Source organism: Cucurbita moschata, unplaced genomic scaffold (genome assembly GCF_002738365.1).
Source record: "Cucurbita moschata cultivar Rifu unplaced genomic scaffold, Cmos_1.0 Cmo_Scf00073, whole genome shotgun sequence".
NCBI classification, from domain to species: domain Eukaryota; kingdom Viridiplantae; phylum Streptophyta; class Magnoliopsida; order Cucurbitales; family Cucurbitaceae; genus Cucurbita; species Cucurbita moschata.
This window is the reverse complement of record NW_019268589.1, coordinates 69,567-94,313: the sequence shown is the minus strand read 5'-3', so window position 1 is coordinate 94,313 and position 24,747 is coordinate 69,567. Positions and strand designations below refer to the sequence as shown.

The window sequence follows — 24,747 nt, the reverse complement described above, 5'->3', positions numbered from 1 at the left end:
TTGCATTGAGAGACCTTGGCTCGAGTAGAGGCAAGGTCAAGCCGAATGACTTGACCTAGTGTAGAGGCAAGTCGGATGTGTCGCAGACGATCGAACATGCACGCGCAGGCGGCGTGTGTGGTTGAAAAAACTTGGATTACGCACAAGCGATGTTCGATTGGCGAAGACAAACCTCGCCTAAGGTCCGACAAAACCACAAAGTCGGGGCGAAAAATATATATGGAGCTTAATTCCCCTTAAGGCTAGTCATGAACGTGTCAAGATCACGACACTGGAAAAAAATGTAGGATCGTGACAAGATATTCGTAATTAGTTAATATTTGGAGAATATATTAGTTACAGAATATATCTAATATCTTTTCATCAATAGTATATTTTATTTTATTTTCAAGATTTAGTTAGTTTATATTTTCCCGTAGGTATTAGTTGGTAGCTTGTATTCTATCTAAACACTGTGAATATCAATGAAAGATGAACGTTGGATCCGAATTCTATTTCTCATTCTTTAACGCAGTATTGTTTACTTGAGTAATAATATTTTTCAGATCTATTCATACTTGTAAGTGGTAGATATTGTGTCAGTCTTAGTCTTAGACGGGAACGAGGGAGGGAGTGAAGAACATCTTTTTCTTCTTTACATAAATAATGTCATGAACGGGATTATATTCACCGTGCCTGTTCAATTTCTCATCCCGTTTAATTTTTTTTTTTAATTTCTTTAAACCCATGAGATTTATTTTTTATTTTTATTTTTTTTTCATTTGAATGGAATTAATGGCTGCATGAGAAGATTTCTCTACGTGTCACCAAAAGAGGGCCCACCTTTTTCTTTTCAACGCGGTACAGCCTTCCTTTCTTAATCCTCGGGCGTCAAAACAAGGGGCAATTTAAAGCGTCCATTAACGTAAACACGTCGAGACAGGAACAAAGAATATAATCTACATTTCCGTCTTCACTCCATTTCTAGTTTAAAACAACAATTTTTCGTTTGATTTCAATCAATATCTCTAATTAAAACTAACTTTTACGAGATTCGATGATTCATATCCAAATTTTGAAAAGAGTATAAAACTCACCAGCTATGCACTTTTTTATACCTTTTACAATAATGATCATACCAAAAAAAATAAAACCATATTGGCTATGGACACTTTAATTCCAATGGATTCTATGAACCCTAAATCCAGGCAAGACATTACATAAAATTGTAACTGTTGCATGGGCGTATGAACACTTTTGATTACATTTTTAATGAAGAATCCTATAGTTTGTACATATTTGGGTTTTGGAAATAGTTCTCCTCATAACATTACAACTATTTGTTGGTGGGTGTTTTTTTCCTCAATTGGGTTATGGTTAAGTAGATTCATCGAATCATCTTGATAAACGTATACAATTTCGAAGATGTAATAAACACACGTTTACTGTTAGTAGATATTGTTCGTTTTGATCCGTTATGGATCGCTATCAGTCTCATGGTTTTAAAATGTGTTTGCTAGAGAGAGGTTTTCATACTCTTATAAGGAATGTTTTGTTTTTCTCTCCAACTGATGTGGGATCTCACAAAACTGACCCCGACCCTATTCTGAGTCGCTTGCCTTCTAACGTTGGCTTAACTCAACTTGGCTCAACGGAGTATTGTGATGTTCCATATTGGTTGGGGAGGAGAACAAACCACCATTTATAAGGGTGTGGAAATCTTCTCTTAGTAGACGTGTTTTAAAGCCTTGAGGGGAAGCCCGAAAGGGAAAGCCCAAAGAGGACAATATCTGCTAGCGGTGGATTTAGGCCGTTACATGATTCTAATGTTTTGGACCATTTGGTGACTAATTTTGACATTTTGAGGAGTAATTGAGGGTATGACCTCATTCTAGTCAATTTAAGTTATTATTAATCTAAGTTGAATCAGTTGACACCGTTGGATGAATTAAGTGTATCGTGCTCTAACTCAGTGACGACGTAGGTTATGTAGGTTAAATTGGACTTTTATGAGCAGTTCAAACCAACTTTAGGACTATTTATTGACTCCCACTCATGCCAACCCGCTAAATTGCTCTACTGTTGGTTTGATTGGATGAATTGTATTATGTATGATAACACATGCCCCGTGGCCCCTGCACGTGTCATATGTACAAATAATATACTATGATATGCTATGCCTTGTATATAAGATACGCTATAATGTGACTCCCGCTCATGTTGCGTAAAATTGTTATGAAATCAATAATATATGATGCATAAACCTCTGTAGACCATGTCATGAAAGTTATGTAAACATAATTCATCTAAATTATGCCAGGAATGACAAGGGAATCTCATCTATGTTTGTGTGTCAACGGTCCGGACTCTATACTTCCTTGTTTTTGTGTTGTTTTAAAATTTCTCCATGAACGTTAAAGTCCATGATTGAATATTTCTACACTTACGAGTCATGTCACGTGGTAGCAATTTTATTACCGTAAAAAAATTAAGGTCGTTACATTCTAAGTTGTTGTAAATAACCCGTTGACTTACCTTCTAAAACCCAAATTCGTACCCGATCGTTGCAAATATACTCTTAAATTCATTAAACGTTCGAAATTAAAAGCTAAACCGAAGCTTATAAGAGTCAAGAAACACTTCATCTTTATCTTTTAGGGAAAAAAAAGGCTTTTAATGAAAGCAAACGCCACAAAGACAATTACCATAAACTTCCTTTGGCAGCTAGCTTCTCCCTTTCACTATAAAAACATAAATGAAATTAAAAAATAAATCACTGAAAAAAATAAAAATAAAAAGTTCATATTATTGTGAAATGGAAGAAGTGAAAGTGGTGATTGTGGGTGCTGGCCCTTCTGGCTTGGCTACCTCTGCTTGCTTAAATTACCTTTCCATTCCAAACATTGTCTTGGAGAAAGAAGATTGTTATGCTTCTCTTTGGAAGAAGAGAGCTTATGATCGCTTATGCCTTCACTTAGCCAAAGATTTTTGCTCTCTTCCCTTGATGTCTCACTCTGCTTCCACTCCGACGTTCATGCCACGAGCCACCTTTCTCGAGTACGTCGACAATTACGTCGCCAAGTTCAACATAAAGCCTCGGTTTCACAGGTAAAAGTTAATAGCGGTATTGATACAGATGTCAAAGTCTACTAGCTCCCACATCCGTTGTGGAAACCTCTCCCTAATAGACGTGTTTTAAAAATTTTAAGGGAAACCCTGAAACACTATCTACTAGTAGCGGTATTGATATAGATGTCAAAGTCTACTAGATCCCACATCAGTTGTGGAAATCTCTCCCTAGTAGACACGTTTTAAAAATCTTAAAGGAAAACCCTGAAACAATATCTATTAGTAGTGGACTTAGGCTGTTATAATATTGATATCTAACGAAGTATTGACATGTCAGGAACGTGGAGAAAGCATGGTTGAAGGAGGAAGGGGAGAATATGTGGAGGGTGGAAGTGAGGAATATCGAGACGGGGGAGATGGAGGTTTATGCGTCGGAGTTTTTGGTCGTTGCAAGCGGAGAGAATAGCGTCGCGAACATGCCGGAGATGAACGGGTTAAAAACGTTCCGCGGAGGGATCGTTCATTCTAGTCTATATAAGAATGGACGAGATTATGAAGGGAAAGATGTTTTGGTGGTTGGGTGTGGGAATTCCGGCATGGAAATTTCTTTTGATCTCTCAAACTATGGAGCTCGCCCTTCAATCGTTATTAGAAGTCCAGTAAGCTCTCTATGTTTCTCATAAGCTAAAAGTTACTTAACTTTCTATGTTCAAAATAGGTAAGTGATCCACACATTGTGTTGTTTTTGCATGCAATCATTGTATTCTACTCCTTTTTACCTTTCGGTTCGAACTCAACGAATATATAGATCGATGGTACGTATAAATTCGTTAAAATTTGAAACGTTTTTCGTTTTTTTGTCTAAACTCGATACTCGAACATCTTAGTTGACCAAAATTCGAAACGTGTTTTGGGTCGGGATTTGATCGTCTAATGTCTTAATGAAATCATCTCAACTTTTTGTTTTGTCTGGATTGGTTGTCAAAGGTGCATGCATTAGTTAAGATTTTTTTGATGTTTTTAAGGTATTGCATACATTTGTAAATCAAGGAGAGACATAGTTGCATGCAGTTGAGTTTAAGGTTATTATTATTATTAATTTAATTTAATTATTATGAGTTATCAATTAAATTTTGTATTATTTTGCATGCATCCATATAAACACGTGTTACCCTAATCACTTCCTTAAGTTCACATTCGATGCATTAACATAGAATTAAGTCAACCTTTGCAAACAAAAGTAGAAACAAAACTTACCATGTTGTTCTTTGTCTTTTTGTTCGTATGTTTTTCTTTTTTTATAAAATTATAAATATTTTCTCGGATAAAATAATAACACAAATTTTCGGAGTATGAAACGGATATAATGTTTTTCGAAAAGTTGACGATAACCGATTCTAATTTTAAGATTTGTTGAAAGAACATAATTGTCACTATTGTCGTATTTGGTGTTGAAGATGCACGTGGTGAAGAGGCAAATGGTGTATTTGGGAATGGTTTTGAGGAAGTGTTTGCCACTCGATGTCGTAGATACGCTTCTTGTAGGCTTGGCTATGGTTAAGTTTGGCGACTTGTCGGCTCATGGCATAGTTCGGCCAAAGTTGGGTCCGATGCAATTCAAAGCCCTCACTGGAAAAACGCCCGTTATTGATGTCGGGACCATTTCCAAGATTCGATCCGGGGAAATTAAGGTAATTATGTAGTTTTTTTTATCTGCTAAGCTCGGCAATATTCTTGAGTCGCTCGTGCAACTGTCCCGACATGATCGAGGAAGTTGTTTGAAATGTTTTTTTTTTTTTTTTTTTATAATGTGTTTGTTGGTTGTGCATAGGTTTTTCCACAAATATCAAACATCAAGGGGGACACCGTTGAGTTTGAAAATGGAGCGAGGAAGAACTTTGATGCCATTGTGTTTGCCACTGGCTATAAAAGTTGTGCTAACAAGTGGCTGAAGGTAGCCTTTTTACTTTACCACCAAACTTCAAGAATCTATCATTTCCATATATATATATATATATTTGAAACATGAAAAATAAAAATGAAAACGGTTATACGTGTGATTTCCCACATCGGTTGGGGAGGATAACGAAATACCATTTATAAGGGTGTGGAAACCTCTCCCTAGCAGACGCGTTTTAAAAACCTTGAGGGCTCCCGAAAAGGAAAGCCCAAAGAAGACAATATTGGCTAACGGTGGGCTTGGGCCGTTACAAATGGTATCAGAGCCAAACATCGAAAAATGTGCCAACGAGGAGGCTGTTCCCCGAAGGGGATAAACATGAGGTGGTGTGCCAGTAAAGATGTTGGGCCCCGAAGGGGGTGGATTTTGTGGGGGTCCCACATCTCTTAGAGAAAGGAATGAGTGCCTGCAAGAACTTTGGGCCCCAAAGGGGGGTGGATTGTGATGTCCCACATCGTTTGGGGAGGAGAACGAAACATTCTTTATAAGGGTGTGGAAACCTCACCAAAGCAGACGTGTTTTAAAAACCTTAAGGGGAAGCCTGAAAGGGAAAGCCCAATATGAATGAACTGAAATCATATCCGAATGAAAATGGATCACTTTGCAATGAATTGCAACTGAGCATGAGGTGGTGTGCCGGTAAAGACGTTGGGCCCCAAAGGGGGTGGATTTGGTGGGGTCCCACATCGTTTGGAGAAAGGAACGAGTGCCTGCAAGGCCGCTGGCCCCTTGATTTGGTGGAGTCCCACATCATTTGGAGAAAGGAACGAGTCCTAGCAAGGACGCTGGGCCTCGAAGGGGGGTGGATTGTGATGTCCCACATCGGTTGGAGAGGAGAACAAAACACCCTTTATAAAGGTGTGGAAATCTCTCCATAGCAAACGTGTTTTAAGAACCTTAAGGGAAAGCCCTTTGAACCACACCCTTTATAAAGGTGTGGAAATCTCTCCACAGCAAACGTGCTTTAAGAACCTTAAGGGAAAGCCCGAAAGGGAAAGCCCAATATGAATGAACCGAAATCATTCACGTTATAAGTCGTCAGGTTATGTAAATTGTAAATCCCAACTTTAAGAAGTAAGCAACCGCTAAAAAAAAAGTTCCCATGGACCCAGAGCGGTTCAAGGTAGATGATTTTTTCGTATAAGAACTCCAAAGTTAAGCGTGTTTTGCGTGAAACGATTCTATGTTGAGTCACTTTCTAGAAGTTTTTCTAGAAAGCACGAGTGAGAAATGTCGGGACATGGAGCGTTACGCTTAGTAAGTATTTATTTGTATCATAATTCTTTCCCGAATTCTTATACTCGAGACTAACTAACGAACAAATTATGTTATTTATGTAGGATTATGAAGTTGTGCTAAACGAACGTGGAATGCCAAGAAGCCAAGCTCCAAATCATTGGAAGGGAGACAAGAATGCTTACTGTGTTGGGCTGTCAATGCAAGGGCTGGCTGGCGTTTGTGCTGATGCAAAGGCTGTTGCTCAAGATATTAGCAACATTATCTTAACCAAACTTAAATGATCTTTTCTTTACACATTTTGTGCTCTAAATCTTCATTTCTATGTGTACTCAGAACTGCTTTATGACCCTTCTCTTTTATTTATCCATTTCTAGCTTTTAGTTTGTTCAATGATTTTGATCCTCGATCCGTTCTATCGAAGCATATTTGATAAGAAATCAACTCAAGGGAAAGTTTTGATACCAAATGATAAAGAATTACTACAATGGAAATAAGATTTGGATTACTTGTTGATCGAATATCTCAAGGCAAGAACACTTGCTTGAGATTCGAATCACTCCACAAGCAAGGTTGATCATGTCTAGCTTGAATGATTCTAAACATGCAATCTTAGCTACATAGAATTGTAAAGGGATGTTTGAGATTCGAATTACTTCACAAGCAAGGTTGATCATGTTTAGCTTGAATGATTCTAAACATGCAATCTCAGCTACATAGAATTGTAAAGGGATGCTTGAGATTCGAAACACTTCACAAGCAAGATTGATCATGTCTAGCTTGAATGATTCTAAACATGCAATCTCAGCTATATAGAAGCTACATATAATTGTTAAGGGAAGGTAAGAACAAATGGAATAAACTTAAATGATGAAGGGTAGTTTTTATTTTTAGTTAAGTTGAGTGGGTTCAGGAATAGTGGGCTTATGGGTTAGAAAATGGTAACTTTCTGATGGCCATATTTAGCTTTTAGAAAGCGTATAAATTAGTTTGTTTTCATGGTAAGAGCGAGCAAAAGAGCTAGATAAATTGTCTCCTTTTAAGTAAATTGTCTCCATTAGTTTTTTTTTCTCCAGAATTCTTTGTCTCCTTGTCTCTCCCCTTTCGACATCTCTTTTACGAGTACGTGAGTAATACTTTAGCATAGCAGTATCGGAGCATTCAATTGTTAGTGAGTGTGAGATCACTTCGCAGATTAGTGAGTGTTGTTTTAACAAATTCGTATTTGAGCGAGTTTTATTTTCAACAAAAACACTTAGCCCTAATGTTGAATCACTCCAAGGGAAAGTAAAATTTAAATTACCTTGTTGATCAAATATCTTAAGTCAAGAACATTTGTTTGAGATTCGAATTACTCCATAAACAAAATTGATCATGTCAAGCTCGAATAATTCTACGTATAATCTAAACTATATAGGATTGCGGAAAAAAAAACTTAGTCATTGTCTAAAGGAAACTGCATTTTCTATGTCTGTACTTTATATAGTCTCAAAATAAAAAATCTTAACCTTGCATGAGTCATTCCAAGAGTTGTAACTTTCATACTTTATGACCATAAGTAGTCTCTATATAAATAAACCTTAAAGTACATTACAAAAACACGGTAAGTCTAAATTACCATCCACCCAAAATTTGTAATCATCTAAGAATAAATTGAACTTGATTCATCTATAATGTGACATGAATTGCAACATCTCGTGATAATTTAAACAACATTTTCTTCACATCTTTGATAAAGTTTATCTTATATGATTGATGTCTTGGCTCATATCAACACCGAAACGAATAATCGAAGTAGAAAGAAATGAATAAATAACACGATAACTTGCCCGAAGAGTTTCTTTGTACTAAAACTCTTCAAGCACAACACTTTTCAATTTTCTACGATTAAAACAGGCACCACGACTAATAACTTCTCTTATAAATACTCCACGATTAATAATTTCACCTATAAATACATCGTATAAGTAAAGCTTATTAACTCACAAAACCCACTCTAATTTCTCCGAAGGAATCACGAGATGGTCGAGTTGAGCAAGAACTGTTGAGATCTCGTTTCGAAATGGAAGCCATTGGAGAGGGAAGCATCCGCAGAGAAGATCATGACTCCATTGATATCAAATCCATTTTCATCCAACAAATTCAAAGCTTCAAAAAAGGCATCCCCTTGAATCCCTCTCCCATTCACCTCATAGCTTGGTAGCAACTTCCCTTCTCCAAACTCCTTAGCTCTAACCTCAAATCTCTTCAAGTAAGCCTTAGCCGTTCTCACTTTGTCGGTATAAAATTGGTAGTTGACATAATCAATCACCTCCCCATAGCCATGGAAGAGCTCCAAGTAAGGTGTAACCGTCGAGTAATACGGCGCAATTGTGGCTACGGAGATGACGCTTTGGTTCTTAAGTAGGGTTATGAGCTCGCCGATGCAGAAGGCGAAGTTTGAGCCGTGTTTTGGGAAGTTCTCATAGTCGATGTCGATGCCGTCGAGGTGGTATTTTATGATAAGAGCTTTGAGAGTGGAGAAGGCATTGGTGATCCAGAGATTAGGGTTTCGAGGGTTTTGCCATCGGAGGACGGTGTCGCCGAGGCTCCAACCCGAGAGGCTCGCTAGGGCTTTGACGTTCGGGTGTTCGGCTTTAATGGCTGCAACTGATCCTGGGGTTAGTGAGGGCTCCCAATAGTTGGAGAATTTCCCATTTTGAGGATTGCCGGAGGGATCTGCGTCGATGGCGAAGCTGAGGATGAAATGGAAATCGATATCATCGAAGATCGGGACGCTATCGAAGGTGATTGGAATGCCTGTTGCTCCGATGTACTCCATCATCACTTTTTTTCCATCTACATAGAAAGTATTAAGGTTTACGATCGTTGGGAGAGAGTCCACGTTGGTTAACTTAGGGAATGATCAAAGGTTTATAAGTCCATTCGTACGAAACCTTTTGGGAATCCCAAAGCAAAGCTATGAGAGCTTATACTCAAAGTGGACAATATCCTACCATTGGGAAGGTCCGTGATTCTTAACATGGTAATAGAGCCATGCCCTTAACTTAGCCATGTCAATACAATCCTCAAAGGTATAGTCAAAAGTGACTCAAGTGTACTTTGTTCGAGGACTCCAGATAAGGAGTCGAGCCTCGATTAAGGGGAGGTTGTTCGAGGGCTCCACCATAGGTCTTAGAGGAGGCTCTATGGTGTATTTTGTTCGAGAAGAGCATTGTTGAGGATTGTTGCACATTGGCTAAGTAAGGAATACATCTCCATTGGTATGAAGATTTTTGAGGAAACCCAAAGCAAAGCAATAAGAGCTTATGCTCAAAGTGATTGTATCATTGTAGAGAGTCGTGAAAGCTTATGCTCAAAGTAGATAATATCATACCATTACGGAGAGTCGTAGTTCCTAACAAACAATAAAATTGAAAGTAAAGCTTGAGCTTTGGGTCGGTCGTTAAAGCACTCAGAGGCTCTAAACCTTACCGCAGAAATGATTGAACGTTGCAACGACGAAGAGGAAGAGATGAAGCTGACGAGGTCCAACGATCATCTTCACTTTGAGTTATTCGCCAAATGTATGATGAAGAAGATCAAGTTTTGGAGTGAAGCTTTTATATTATGAGTTCGTGAGCTGCCGGCGGAAGTAATTTTGACCAAAGCCGGCAGAACTACAAGACAAGAAAAGAAACAGTCTTCCAACGTTGGTATTTCTTGTCTCTGTCTACTTAAAAAAATGTATAATTTTGTGGTATTCTCTATGGGATTTCTTTGTAAGTTCCATTGAATACTATTTGGTTTCCTATCATGTTTGAACGGGTTATTAGTGGCGTAATAGTATGTCGGTGTTACCACATATATTTCTCTTTACGTTTTCTTTCTCTTGTTTTTTGTGCTCTTCGTTTAGATCGAGTGTGAGTTGTGCAACCCCTGAAACGACTTTGTTGTTGAAATGACAAAATAGCTCTACACGGTTTCGTGGATGTTGATTTGAGTGGAGATGTAGACTCTAGCAAACAATAGATGAAACTGCAAGTTAGATGTTCTGGCTTTAGAATTGCGTTAATTTTTCATCTATTAAGGCAAAGTATGTGACAATAGTTGAAGTCGGAAAGAAATGATATGGATGATGGACTATTGAGAAGAGTTACGCAAAAAGTAGCTCGAGAAGATTCGGTTAAAATATCATCACTAGCCCAAGAGTGTACAGAACCCATTGTATGGATGACGGACTATTGAGAAGAGTTACGCAAAAAGTAGCTCGAGAATATTCGGTTAAAATATCATCACTAGACCAACCGTGTCGAGCCAAATAATTGTACAGAACCCATTATTTATATATTTTAGAAAAATGATTCTGGTATTTTAGAAATAAACGTACCTAAGACATACCTAAGACAGAAGAAGAAATCAGACCGTACGGTAGTTGCTACACAAGCACAATTGACTCTATGTCCGTGTAGGAGCAGTCCTCTGCATCTTTGCTTAATCTCATAGGTTCAGGATTGAATTTATTCGCATGTAAAAGAAAAAGATCGGGAGAGATGGCTATATATGAGAGGTGTTGGATGATGGAAGTCCCACATCGACTAATTTAGGGTGTGATCATGGGTTTATAAGTGAGGAATACTAACTCCATTGGTGTGAGGCCTTTTGGGGAATCCCAAAGCAAAGCCATGAGAGCTTATGCTCAAAGTGGACGATATCATACCATTGTGGAGAGTCGTGTTCGTCTAACAAGAGGGTCGTAAATGACTCTCTTAAAACAACTTTTGGTAGGCCCGCTCGGTATACTGTCGAATGCAATCTATTCACTCGTATTTCATTCTCTTTTTCTCGCGCCTTTTGTTTTGTTTTCTTTGCGATACCGAGCCGAAAACGAAGGCGAAAGAAGCTCCAACGAACCCGAAGGAGAATGAGAAAGGAAAAGTTGTGGAGCATCCCTACCAACAAGACGTGGGTAACTAAACAATTTCACCCTTTGGCCGTCAACTTCACCCCTTGCTGACCTTCCTTCTCCGGCGAGCTACAGCGGCATAACCACGAGCGGCCTACACTACCGGCGACTCATTTAGACCTTACAAGCTTTCAGCTTATATTTCTGGGCTATTCTGTGATTTTGGTAGGCATCCATGTCTCAGAGCACTTCTCGTTTCTCTTTAATTCTCAGAAACTGTGCTCGTCTTAATGAAGTTGCTCAAGCAAAGCAAGCACACGCGCAAATCCTAATTCATGGTTTGATTCCACATTTAACTCTTGTGACAGATCTCCTTTTGGTGTATTGCAAATGTGGGGTTCTGCATGACGCCCGCAAGGTGTTTGACAAAATGACTCAGAGAAACATGCACTCCTGGAATATCTTGATTGCTTCTTATGTTCATAGTTCTTTACATTTTGATGCAATTAATGTGTTTAACGAGTTTAGGGGACTTGGTTTTCTGCCTGATCACTATACTTTGCCCCAGATGTTTAAGGTTAGTGTTGGTATAGGAGATGTTTATATGGGGAAGAGACTTCATTGTTGGACAATTAAGCTGGGGTTTGAAGGATATGTTGTGGTAGCCAGTACGGTTTTGGATTTCTATGCCAAATATGGGGTTGTGGGAGATGCTAAGAAGGTGTTTGATAATATGATTTTGAAAGATACAATTTCTTGGAACTCAATGATTTCTGGGTATGGGAGGGCTGGGCTTTATGGGGATGCATTGGATTGTTTCAAGCGCATGCTCTTTGAAGGAGTGAAGATGGATATCATGACAATTCCTAGCGTTTTGAATGCTTGTGGAGGGGAAGGAGATTTGAGAAAAGGCCAAGAAATTCATTGCTTAGTTTTGAAGAGTCAATTATTTGTTGCTGATGTTGCTATTGGGAACTCATTGATTGATATGTATGCAAAGTGTGGAAGCCTGTTTGATGCTGAAGAGGTCTTTAGGAATATGAGTAGCACGAATATTGTTACATGGACAACAATGATATCTTGTTATGGGGCTCATGGGAAAGGAGAGAAATCCTTGGCACTGTTTAACAAAATGAAGGATTGTGGAATCCAACCCAATTCTGTAACACTAACAGCCATTTTGGCTAGTTGCAGTCACGCAGGTTACATCAATGAAGGGTGGAGAATTTTCAAGTCTTTTGTTTCAGATTATGAGGTTGAACCGACGGTAGAACATTATGCTTGTGTTGTTGATCTTCTGAGTCGCTTTGGCTTTCTGCAGGAAGCGTTTATGTTGATAATAAATATGAAACACACAGCCGCAGCAAGCGTTTGGGGTGCTCTGCTTTCTGGTTGTATGATGCACAAGAACATTGAGATAGGAGAAATTGCAGCTAACCGGCTTTTCAAGTTGGAACCTAAGAATCCAAGCAATTTTATAGCCTTGATTGGTATATATGAATCTCTTGGAATGTCGCATGGCGTTTCGTTGACTAGAGGGAAGATGAGAGAGCTGGGTTTGACGAAACTCCCTGGTTGTAGCTGGATAACCATTGAAGGAGTTGTACATAAATTCTATGGAGGGGACAAGTCTCATCCTTTGGGGTTGAGAATATTTGAAACGTTGAGTGCAGTAAAACAAGCCAGTGTAAACTGTGAAACGACTTGAATTAACAGATCCTATTCAAGTAAGGTTGTAAACTGTGAAACGACTTGAAGTAAAGGAATAAAAGCTCAATGGTTATCACAAATTCTGCAGCAACCGGCCGGAACTCGAGTTGTTGGATGATTGGTTGATGTATCAATTGACAGTAACCACATTTTCTAGAGACCACTTGAAGGTGTGAGATACCATATCGGTTGGGAGGAGAATGAAATAATTTTATAAGGGTGTGGAAACTTCTCCCTAATAGACGCGTTTTAAAAACCTTGAGGGAGATGTTTTCATAGAGAGGACAATATCTGCTAACGGTGGGCTTGGATTGCTTGGACCGTTACAAATGGTATCATAGCCAGACACTGGACGATGTGCTAGCGATGAGGTTAAGTTCCGAAGGGAGTGGTCATGAGGCAGTGTGCCAGCAACGACACTAGGCCCTGAAGGGGGTGGATTGGGGTGTTCCACATCGATTGGAGAAAGGAATGAGTGCCAGCGAGGACGCTGAGCTCTGAAGGGGGGTGGATTGTGAGATCCCACATCAGTTAAGGAGAAGAACGAAATGTTCTTTATGAGGGTGTGGAAACCTCTCTCTAGTAGACGTGTTTTAAAAACCTTGAGGGAGAGGTTTTCATAGAGAGGACAATATCTGTTAACAGGGGGCTTGGGCCGTTACAAATGGTATCAGAGCTAGACACCAGGCGATGTGCTAGCGAGGAGGCTGAGCCCTGAAGGAGGTGGACATGAGGCGGTGTGCCAGCAAGAATGCTGGGATTGGAGAAGGGAATGAGTGCCAGTGAGGACGTTGTGGTTCAAAGGGGGTGGATTGTGAGATCCCACATCGGTTGGGGAGGAGAACGAAACATTCTTTGTAAGGGTGTGGAAGCTTTTCCTTAGTAGACGCGTTTTAAAAACTTTGAGGGAAAGATTTCCATAGAGAGGACAATATCTGCTAACGGTAGACTTTCTGTTACAGAAGGTTTCTTGATTGATTCAACATAGACGCCACTATGTTATATCTCCACACAACCTGTTGAGATTAGCAGTACAAGCGGTATTAAATCGAACCCAAGGTACGCATTTCAATCTTGTTGCAGCTGAGGTATTATTAAAAAATCTCAAGTACTGTCGATTAATATTACGAAATGCTCGTTCAATATTCATGGCTCTTTACTGACGATGAAAACTGTAGCTATTAGTTTTTTCATTACAGGACAAACACTACAAGAAATAAGCTTTTTCTTTGAATATTTCAGTCTCCTGCTAACTCTGAATCCCTTTCTCTTGCTTAAGTCTTCAACTTCAAAATCAGGTTCGAGTGCAGTTTAAAAGAAAAAATAATGTAATAGTGTAACCTTAGCAAGTTGAATCTAAGAACTTTCGAAAACACCCCGGATATGTAAACCCCAATATCCCAAATGCTAAAACTCTCGAATCAAGTTGATTTCATTCCAAATGATTGCAACTTTTAGGAATTTGATCTAACATGAAAAATAAGACTTTTAGATCTAAATATATCCAAGAATCTCAGAACAATAAGGAATCATTCCAAATAAGATTCGATCACCTTGTTGATCAAATATCTCAAGGCAAGAACGCTTATTTGAAATTCGAATCACTTCACAAGCAAGATAGATCAAGACAAGCTTGAATGACTCTAAGCATGTAATCTAAACTGCATAGAACTACAAAGAAATTTAGTCATTAACTTTTACTATATTGTTCAACATACATGGCTTTATATAGTCTCTTGAATGGCTTTCTTGAACACCTTTGACCTTTCATGAGGCATTTTAAGAGTTGTAACTTTCATGAGGCATTTTAAGAGTTGTAACTTTCATATTTTCTGATCATAAAAAATTCTAAAATGTATTAATGAAAATACCATCACTCTAGATTATCATCCACCCAAAATTTATGATAATTCAGAATAAATAAAGTTTGATTCTAATCTAATGTAGCTTGAATTGCAACTTAAATTTATCTCAGGGTAATTTGAACAATATTTTTGTCACATCTTTCTTAAAGTTCATATTACCTGATTGAAATGTCTTGGTTCATATTACAGGAGCGTGCAAGAGCATCTATATCTTCGACACCACGCCCATCATAAACACACCATGCACATCGTTAACCCACTTCAAACTCCGATACCAAGGTATTTGAGTTTGAGAAATTAGTTCAAAAGCCATCTATGCCAGCCAAATTATGTTTTGAGTTTGAGAAATTGTTTTGGCTAGGGACAGGGGGACTTGGATTTTCTTAGTTGGAAATTTGCTTCAACCCCAAGGTATTTCTTCAACTTCTTCAAGAACAAAAACTTACTTCTATCGATGATTCTGTTGCCAAAAACAAGTAGTCTCTTCTTCTTGCTTCTTGCCATTGTTCATCTGTTTAATCCATTAGATGTCAGGCTATTGCATGTTAGTTAGATTTGAAGTTTGAAAGTTTTTGGGATCTCTGTGGCACTTGGTTTGATGAACTTATGAGTAGAATTATCTGAAAAAATGGATCACAATGGCAAGCAGATAATAACTTGCAAGTCTTTGGTTGATGTCATTATAAAAACAAGTGATGAAAGTCATGTATTGTATAGAAGTTTGTGGTTGTAAACTTCCAATTGTTGATTGATTTTTTGTTTCTTGCGCTTTGTTATTTTAAACATCCAAAAGAAAATGTAGAGAAGATGATGAAGTGGAATTACTTTTTTGCTATTTCATGACCAATATCTCACCTCCCAATGTGTTTGTCTCATGATTAGTATAAGGAAAATAGATACGGCGTGAGATCCCATGTTGGTTGTGGAAGAGGACGAAACATTCTTTACAAGGGTGTGGAAATCTCTCTTTAATAGACACGTTTTAAAAACGTTGAGGGGAAGCTTGAAAGGAAAAGTTTAAAGGAGACAATATCTACTAACGGCAGTAGATTTAGGTTGATGGTGTCATAATCTGGCGTCTCTTAAAAGAAGGGTGACCCTATGTATGCACTTCTTTTTCTTTAAAGAATTTGAAAAATAACACGAATATAACCGGCCGTAATCAGTAATCCAACGACCAGAAACACATGATACCAACGGAAGATCCAGCCCACCTGATTCACCCTTAGGCTTCCAGAACTTAAACCTCTCCTATTAAATGAAGCATCGCTATCAAATGACATGATTCTACTAGAATTACTTATCGTTTCAATCATCATATCACCTAATGTTTACAAAAAAATAGATTGGGTCGCTCAAGTTTACCATTAGCAGATATTGTCCTCTTCGAGCTTTTTCTTTTAGGCTTCTCCTAAAAAATTTTAAAACGTATGGGAGGTTTCTATGCCTTTATAAATAATGTTTCGTTCTCCTCCTCAACCGATGTGGAATCTCACAATCTACCCTCTTTCTGGGTCCAGCATCCTTGCTGGCACTCGTTCCCTTATTCAATCAATGTGGGACCTGCCAATCAACCCTCTTTCAGGGCCCAACGTCCTTGCTGGTACTCGTTCCCTTCTCCAATTGATATGGGACCCCCCCAAACCACTCCATTTCGAGGCCCAGCATTCTTGCTAGCACACCGTCTTGTGTCCACACCTTCGGGGCTTAGCCTCCTCGCTAGTGTCTGGCTCTGGTACGATTTGTAAAAGCCCAAGCCCACCACTAGTAATTATTGTTCTCTTTGTAGTTTTCCTTTCAAGTTTTCCCTCAAGGTTTTTAAAACGCACTAGGGTGAGGTTTCCACCCCCTTATAAAGAATGTTTCGTTCTCCTCCCCAACCGTGGGATCCAAATGATTAGATAAAGGTATGGAAATTCTCCATAGCAAACACATTTTAAAAATCTTGAGATAAAGTAAATGGGTAGCTTCGTAAGTCGAAAAAAATGGAACCCACTTGCCAAAACGGACAAATTGTTCTTTCTATTTCAATTCAAATGATGTGTTCTAATGTAGATTAGATTATGAAAATATTTGTGAGTAATTAAAATTATCTTTTTAAAAGTGATCTTTAGATGGGAATGATTTGGAATAAATATAGTTTGATCTTATCAAAATTACACCAAATGAAGGGTTTATTTTGGTGATTATGAGTAATTAAAATCTATAATTGAGGACTAATATTGTTTAACGCTCGCAATTATGTTGCAAAAATTTATTCCTTACTTTCCATATAAATACTTCCATTATTGAATATTAAAATCTTATAAAACATTATCAATGCATCGCTAATATCAATTACAAACGTTAAATATTCTTAATTTTCATAATAATCTTAAAATATGACGGAGTAGACTTGTAACCCTATTTTCGGGTTGATTGGGTTAATCCAAATGTTAAAGATATTTAGTACTATATATCATATTTAATCTTTTATTATAGACAAATATTCAGAGATTTGCCTTCATTATTGCATTCATCGACAAATATCTCGAGATTTGCTTACCATTTATTGTTTTTTTCCATATACTTATAATTTATTTAATTATAAATAGAGAATTTTCACACTATGTAGATGTCGTGGTTTCACCGAATATTCTCAAATCAAACGAAAAAAATGTCAATATGCAAATTAACTCAAATATTTTATTTTTAAAAAATTCAACCCAACCTAAATTTAAATATATATATATATATATATATATATCTCGTACTCAACTGGGCTTGAATTAAGTAGTCTAAATTGGTCGGTTATCAAATTACTTTAATATCCCTAAAAAAAAGTTACTTTGTTAAAGGAACTCCACTGATAGTTTTTATTTATTTATTATTTTGAGTAATGTAATGAGGTTGATATTATTATTAAATAAAAAATAGAATAATAAATCACATTAATATAATAATGCTATTGGAAAATGATAATAAATGGTATAATAATAATAATAATAATAATAAATAGTAATAATAACAATAAAAAATAAAATTAAAGAATTCGCATTAATTGCAATCACCTGCGTTTGTGACTTCACCCAGAACAGTCTCCCAATTACTGAAAATCGCCACTGCTATCCTCCATTTCCGCCACCACAACCGCCGCCTTCCCCGGAATTCCCGCCGCCGTCTGGGTCTAGTCGGAGAAGAAGACAGGATGGGCAAAATGGTCATTACGTGCTCCTTGAATGTGGGCCAGCCTGGAATCTCAACTTTTTTTTTTCTTTTAATTTAATTTTTTGAAATTATTATGATCGTTTACCTTTTAAGCAATGTAAAGTTGCCGGGAGTGTAATATAAGCTTGTCGTGTCGTGTCCGTTTGAGTTTTTCATTAATTCAATAAATATATATCATCACAAGTAATTCAAACCTGTTTCAAGTATCTCGTGTTTCGTGTTATACAACATACACGAGGGCTCGTGTTTTCAGATCATAGTACATAATTATGATACCTATCATACTTCCATTCTTTTCCCGACATAAATTTACTAATGAAACATGCATATGTGTACGTAGCATGTCTCTCATAGATATAATGTGAGTATTATCGTTACATATATGGATTTACATACCGGACGAACATGCATCACATAATATTCTTAAACATAACATAAGAAATAACACGTAGATGAATTCAATTTAACATTCTCACTATTTTATTTAACAACGGTTTTGGTTGCATAAGCTTAGTATGGTTGAGATTTCGAGTCCATGGATCTCATGGTCCACGTGAGCCCGTTAAGAGCCACATGAACTAGGCAAACGATTGACCTCTTAGTGATGCCTCGAGAGTCAAACCAAAGAAGAGCACCAAAACACGTACCACTGACACAAGCTGTCAAAATACATCACTACTTCAATAGGGTTTAGGGTATATATATATATATATATATGTATATGTTTAAGAAAATGATTTAGTTATTGCAAGAAGGATTTGCAAATAAATTGTGTAGCTTTACTGTCAATACCCTCCACTCTAACCAGGTTTTCACAGTAAAGTTTAATAGTATTTTACAGAGTGTCTTGTAATCTATTCTCGATCGTAACACAAACTATCGAGCTAGGTACTAATTGAGAGACTTGTGTTCTTCCTCGACTTTACTGTCGACCGTTATGCTAGTTCGACATTATTTTTAGTCTAAACACAGACTTATAAGAGTAACACCACGTCATTGTATATTTTCTCCTGTTACATAGTGGAGTAGTCACCAACCAGCCATCTAAAATCACGTATTAATAACGTCGGTCCATCCATCCCATACAAAATTAAAAAGTTAAAAAGCTATTAAAAAAAAAAGTTAACCGCAAGTAAAAGTTAAAAAGGACACATAATTTACCTTCACATCATTTGGTCCAACGTTTGGATATAAAGTTGTCTTGTCTTTAGGGTATGACAGAAAATTTAAACTTTGTTATAAAAATAAATTATTATTTAAATCTCACTTTAGTTTACGAGCTAAAATATATTTTTTTAATTTTTTAAAAAAATCTAAAAAATACTTTTTAAACTTTTATTAGTATTTCGTAAATATATTGATTAATTTCGTTCAAAAAATACATTTATCCGTACTACTGTTTTTAAAATATATATATGAAATTTTAAATGTCACATTAAAAAAATATACCTTTCTATATAAAAAAAATTAAAAATAATTTTTACAATCAATATATAGACGAGAACGGTCTATTGACATCTCATAGATTATCTCTAAATTTTTTACTATTATTTCTTAAAAATGATGAGTATTTTTAAATATTTTTTAAAAAAATTAATTAAATTTGAAAACCATATTTTCAAAAATAATTTTTAAATTTAAGGGTATTTTTAATATATATATATATTAATTAAAGTTGATGGGTATTTTGAAATTCTTTTAAATAAAATATTAATTTCAATAATATTTTTATTAATTTAATTATGCATTTATAAATTGATATCTTACAAATACTAAAATAAAGAAAATTAAAATATAATGCAACCTTTTCTCGGACATTTTTAGAAAAATTAACAAATTTATTAAATATAAAATTAATTTGCCTATAATTAAACTTTATAATTTAAGAAAGTTTTTAATTATATATAATATTTTAACATATCTATCTACTGTCTTTATAAATACCGTTTTGAGAATTTACCAAAACTAATTATATGTATTTTCTGAAAACTAATTATAAATATACCTTAATAAAAATATTTACCAATACAGCAGTTGGTTTTAAATTTATATTACATTGAATTATGGTAACTAAATCTAGTTTTTATTTGTCATAAAACAATTATTAAATAATAAAATTTAATTTCTATTTAATCTTTAATATTTTAAAAATAATATTTATAAATTCATTGTTTTTAATAAAATAAAATTTTTATTTTTTTTCCAAGCCATTAAATAACTCTATCAAAAATCATATTAAAAACGCTAATAAAATTAAAAAAAAATGCACTGAAATTTGGAAAAATATAAACTAATAATTAAGGACGACCGTACAGATCCAATCAACCAAACCCAATTCGTACAAAAATATAAATTAATAATTAAGGACGACCGTAAAAATCCAATCAACCAAACCCAATTGGTACAATTTGGGTTAAGTTGGAGTATGAACTATTAAGTCGAGTTTAAATTGTGATATCCCATATTAGGGAGGAGAATGAAACACCTTTTGTGAAAACATTTTCCGAAAATCGGTTTTAAAAAATTGAAAAAAATTTAAGGGACAATATTTACTGGCAGTGGGTTTCATGCTTCCCTAAAATTAATTTGGGTTTAACGGATCATGTTATATTTATTTATTTTTATTATTTATTCTCCGGTCCAAAACAATAATTTTTTAAAATATTTATGTATATTTTAATTTAAATATTTAAAAATAAGTAAAAATAGGACAAAACGAATTTAACCTCAAAAATTTGTTTAGGTGGAAAAAAATTACATCCCGAACCATTGAGTTGAATTTAAACATGGTTCGAACCAGACCTAATCTAATCGGACAATTGAGTTGAATTTAGAGATGGTTCGAACCGGACCTAATCCAATCGGACAATTGAGTTGAATTTAGAGATGGTTCGAACCCAACCTAATCCAATCGGACAATTGAGTTGAATTTAGAGATGGTTCGAACCGGACCTAATCCAATCGGACAATTGAGTTGAATTTAGAGATGGTTCGAACCCGACCTAATCCAATCGGATCGAGCTAAAAAAGAATTAAAAATAGAAAATGGGAACGAAAAAAGGAAAAAGGGAAGTGCGGTAGGGAAAAACAGAGACGCTTCTCTCTGCAACCACCCGTGAGGTTTGTTTTGGTCTCTCGCTGTCTGAACCCGTGACCTTCACTTCCATATCCCCTTTCTCTCTCCTCTCTTTCTCTCTCTACATTCCTCCACTATAAATACTCACGCCATGCCCAATCCTCTCCCCAGAACAACCCCATTTCCATTTCCGTTTCAATTCAACGCTGCCAAATCCACTTTCCTCTTCCTCTCCATGGCCGCCCTCTCCTTCCTCTCCTTCCTCTCCCTCTTCTTCTTCCTCTCCCTCTCCTCCGCCGTCCACCACCGCCACCACCACCACCACCTCCCATCCCATTTCACCAACTCTCCCTCCTCCGAGGAAACATTCCGTGCCTGCAAGGCCACACGTTTCCCCGACCAATGCGGATCTTCCCTTTCTCATTCCCCTTCTCTTCCTCCCAATCCCACCACTCTCCAGATCATTCAATCCGCCATCGCCGTCTCCTCTGACGGTCTAGCCTCCGCGAAGTCCATGGTCAAGCAGATTCTCGATTCCTCTACCGATAGTCCGAATCGAACCACCGCTGCTAAGAATTGCCTCGAGGTTTTGCGGTTTTCCGAGTATCGAATTTCTCTTACCAACGATGCTGTTCGGCGAGGTCGAACCAAGGACGCGCGCGCTTGGATGAGCGCGTCTCTTCTCTACCATTACGATTGCTGGTCCGCGCTTAAGTACGCCAACGATACTCAATCTGTTAACAAAACCATGGCGTTTCTTGACTCTCTCATTGGCCTCACCAGTAACGCCCTTAGTATGTTGGCGGCTTACGACATTTCTGGTAACGATACGGCGGCGTGGACGCCGCCGAGGACTGAGCGCGATGGGTTCTGGGAAGGTAGTAGCGGTGGATCTGGGTTAGGGTTTAGCGGCGGGTTCCCATCGAAGGTAGATGCTAGCGCGACGGTGTGCAAAGACGGTGCCGGGGGATGTTATAAAACTGTTCAGGAAGCTGTGAACGCGGCGCCGGATAATGCGATGGGGAAGCGATTTGTGATTCATATTAAGGAAGGCGTTTATGATGAAATCGTGAGGGTTCCGTTGGAGAAGAAGAATGTGGTGTTCTTGGGAGATGGGATGGGGAAAACGGTGATCACGGGGTCTTTGAATGTCGGCCAGCCTGGGATTTCCACTTACAACACTGCCACCGTCGGTGAGTTTTTCTTCTTTTTTCTTCAAATTCTTAGCTTAGCTGTTGTTGATAATGCCATCTATTTCAATTTGACTTGATCAAACACGCTCGGTTGAACTTTTGCCACTCTGATTTTACCTTTCTAGCTGCCTTCCTTAAAGTTAGAAACAATTGTTCACGATCCTCTCTGTTGTCCACTTTGAACATAAGTTTGGGATTCGCTCCCAACAATCCTCCCATCAAATAAAGTACAATGTAGAGCCTATGGAGCCCTCGATCAGCTTCTACTTAACCGAGACTATAGAGCATCTCTTGAGGCCTATGGAGCCCTCGATCAGCTTCCCCTTAATCGAGACTATAGAGCCTCTCCTGAGGCCTATGGAGCCCTCGATTAGCTTTCCCTTAATTGAGACTATAAAGCCTCCCCTGAGGCCTATGAAGCCCTCGAATAGCCTCCCCTTAATTAAGGCTCAACTCTTTCTCTCGAGTCCTCGAACAAAGTAGCCTTCCCTGAGGCCTATGGAGCCCTTGAACATCTTTCGCTTAATCGATACTATAGAGCTTCCCCTAAGGTCTATGGAACTCTCGAACAACCTCCCTTTAATCAAGGCTCATAACTTTTGTTTAAGTCACTTTTGACTACACCTTCGAGTCCCATAACTTTGTTGGACATTTGAGGATTCTATTGACATGACCAAGTTAAGGGTATGACTCTAATATCATGTTAGGAATCACGACCCTCTACAATAGTATGATACAAGTTCTCATGGTTTTATTTTTGGGCTTCTCCAACAGGTCTCGTAGCAATAAAAATATATTTCTTACTTATAAATTAGTGAATATAATATGGTTGAGCGGAATTGGATCTGATTAGTATACTGATTGATACTCAAAAGATGTAAAAATGTTGCCCATTTGTTGATATTGATATGTATGTGCAGGGGTAGTTGGTGATGGATTCATGGCCAGTGGTCTGACCATTCAAAACACAGCAGGCCCTGATGCCCATCAGGCTGTGGCGTTTAGATCAGACAGTGATCTCTCGGTGATTCAAGACTGTGAGTTTCTAGGCAACCAAGACACTCTCTATGCTCACTCCCTCCGCCAATTCTACAAATCTTGCAAGATTCAAGGCAACGTAGATTTCATCTTTGGAAACTCAGCTTCCGTCTTCCAGGACTGCGAGATCCTTGTCCGTCCTCGACAGCTCAAGCCCGAGAAAGGCGAGAACAACGCCGTCACTGCTCACGGCAGGACCGACCCGGCTCAAACAACTGGTTTCGTGTTCCAGAACTGTCTCGTAAATGGCACTCAGGAGTACATGGCATTGTACTACAGCAAGCCTAAAGTGCACAAGAACTTCTTGGGGAGGCCATGGAAGGAGTACTCGAGGACGGTTTTCATACATTGTAATCTCGAGGCTCTTGTTTCTCCTGCGGGGTGGATGCCGTGGACTGGGGACTTTGCTTTGAAAACTCTTTACTATGGGGAGTTTGAGAACTCCGGGACGGGGTCCAAAACCTCGGAACGAGTCGAGTGGAGTAGTCAAATACCAGCACAACATGTTTATAGTTACTCTGTTCAGAATTTCATTCAGGGAGACGAATGGATTCCTTCATCGCAGTCTTCTGAAGAATCAAAAACGATAAATTAGATTTACAGTTCCCTTTGTAATCACAGACTTCTCTATAAAGTGTCAAAATAATCCATCACTTCTCTCACATGAATATCAAATTAGGATGAACGGCTATTTCTGTTCTTCTGATTGAACTATACATTGAAGTTGACACATAGCCTCTCGAATTTTGTATGAGAAAATTAGTTGAAAAGTAATGAGGGTGGGTTAAATTGTTAGTTGAAATGTTTGAATTATAGGAAGTGGAGGGGTCCAAAATGGTGCATAATCGTCAATGTGTGGTGCATAATTTTCTAGTACACCGTTGTTATTTAGGTAAGAGGTTCAATGGGCGGTTGAGTCGGGGTTGGCTTAGTATTTTTAGTAGTGAACCTATCTCGATTATGATAGAGTTTATGGTATGGATTGGTATGGACAGGGTTGAGACTTGTAATGAACGAGCGAATATGGGAGGGATCTCCAACTATTGCTTAGTTGTGAACTTGGTCAAATGAGAGTAGAACCACAAGAGTAGCTCCCGAACTTGGTCAAATGAGAGTAATGAACCACGCTCCCTTTTTTATAATGATGATGTTATGGGGCCTACAAAGGAGATGCCTACTAACTCCTATTAAAGAATTTGTCTTGATTCATAGTGTCGTAATAGTATGATGAAATTATGAATTGGAACCATGATGAGATTGTGTATCTTCTATCATAGTCAACCTATACGTCTCATTGGCTATCAGGATCTCTTTTGTATAGTTGATCTTTGAGCCAAACGTCGACAACTGATAGCCAATGAGAGCCTCAATGGGGTCGAATGATGAAGATCCTTGAAGTTTCCAAACTGGAATCCTAATTTGAGCTTGAGTGAATTAGTAGAACCTATATGCTAGGTTATCAGAGTCATAGGTTATTTTAGTAAAATGGATGGACCGGTTTTTTTTTTTTTTTTTTTTTTTTTTTTTTT

At 37.6% G+C, this 24,747-nt stretch overlaps 4 protein-coding genes and 1 long non-coding RNA gene across 7 annotated transcripts; 4 read left to right on the top strand and 1 right to left on the bottom strand.

Moving 5' to 3' along the window:
• The first annotated feature begins 2,772 nt into the window (after positions 1–2,772).
• On the top strand, positions 2,773–6,637 carry LOC111438331 (probable indole-3-pyruvate monooxygenase YUCCA10). Its single transcript, XM_023076235.1, has 5 exons — positions 2,773–3,087; positions 3,386–3,707; positions 4,506–4,739; positions 4,880–5,002; positions 6,349–6,637. The coding sequence occupies exons 1-5, from the start codon at positions 2,795–2,797 to the stop codon at positions 6,526–6,528; spliced, it is 1,152 nt and encodes a 383-aa protein (XP_022932003.1). The 5' UTR covers positions 2,773–2,794; the 3' UTR covers positions 6,529–6,637.
• Positions 6,638–8,258: 1,621 nt separating this feature from the next.
• LOC111438357 (chitinase 1-like) lies at positions 8,259–9,728 on the bottom strand. The gene is made up of 2 exons (XM_023076263.1): positions 9,719–9,728; positions 8,259–9,082 (listed from the first exon to the last, which is right to left on the bottom strand). Exon 2 carries the CDS (start codon positions 9,066–9,068, stop codon positions 8,259–8,261), a length of 810 nt encoding a protein of 269 aa, XP_022932031.1. The 5' UTR covers positions 9,069–9,082; positions 9,719–9,728.
• A 1,295-nt stretch (positions 9,729–11,023) lies between these two features.
• On the top strand, positions 11,024–13,058 carry LOC111438329 (pentatricopeptide repeat-containing protein At5g56310-like). Of its 3 annotated transcripts, none has more exons than XM_023076234.1 (2): positions 11,024–11,354; positions 11,426–13,058. In XM_023076234.1, exon 2 carries the CDS (start codon positions 11,560–11,562, stop codon positions 12,835–12,837), a length of 1,278 nt encoding a protein of 425 aa, XP_022932002.1. In that variant the 5' UTR covers positions 11,024–11,354; positions 11,426–11,559; the 3' UTR covers positions 12,838–13,058. The 3 variants fall into 3 exon arrangements, with proteins under 3 accessions (XP_022932002.1, XP_022932001.1, XP_022932000.1); XM_023076233.1 differs by having other exon boundaries at positions 11,024–12,823; positions 12,862–13,058; XM_023076232.1 differs by having other exon boundaries at positions 11,024–13,058.
• A 674-nt stretch (positions 13,059–13,732) lies between these two features.
• LOC111438336 lies at positions 13,733–15,333 on the top strand. The gene is made up of 3 exons (XR_002709648.1): positions 13,733–13,898; positions 14,894–14,983; positions 15,066–15,333. It is a non-coding gene; the product is annotated as an uncharacterized LOC111438336 (long non-coding RNA).
• A 5,713-nt stretch (positions 15,334–21,046) lies between these two features.
• LOC111438335 (probable pectinesterase/pectinesterase inhibitor 51) lies at positions 21,047–23,992 on the top strand. The gene is made up of 2 exons (XM_023076238.1): positions 21,047–22,180; positions 23,101–23,992. The coding sequence occupies exons 1-2, from the start codon at positions 21,139–21,141 to the stop codon at positions 23,811–23,813; spliced, it is 1,755 nt and encodes a 584-aa protein (XP_022932006.1). The 5' UTR covers positions 21,047–21,138; the 3' UTR covers positions 23,814–23,992.
• Positions 23,993–24,747: the final 755 nt, after the last annotated feature.

Excerpts from the sequence above, each read along its gene's own strand:
- LOC111438331 (XM_023076235.1), top strand. The coding sequence starts at position 2,795 with ATGGAAGAAGTGAAAGTGGTGATTGTGGGTGCTGGCCCTTCTGGCTTG. Across the intron at positions 3,088-3,385 it reads ATAAAGCCTCGGTTTCACAG|GAACGTGGAGAAAGCATGGT; the intron begins GTAAAAGTTAAT and ends TTGACATGTCAG. Across the intron at positions 4,740-4,879 it reads TTCGATCCGGGGAAATTAAG|GTTTTTCCACAAATATCAAA; the intron begins GTAATTATGTAG and ends GGTTGTGCATAG.
- LOC111438335 (XM_023076238.1), top strand. The coding sequence starts at position 21,139 with ATGCCCAATCCTCTCCCCAGAACAACCCCATTTCCATTTCCGTTTCAA. Across the intron at positions 22,181-23,100 it reads TTACAACACTGCCACCGTCG|GGGTAGTTGGTGATGGATTC; the intron begins GTGAGTTTTTCT and ends ATGTATGTGCAG.
- LOC111438357 (XM_023076263.1), bottom strand. The coding sequence starts at position 9,068 with ATGATGGAGTACATCGGAGCAACAGGCATTCCAATCACCTTCGATAGC.
- LOC111438329 (XM_023076233.1), top strand. The coding sequence starts at position 11,365 with ATGTCTCAGAGCACTTCTCGTTTCTCTTTAATTCTCAGAAACTGTGCT.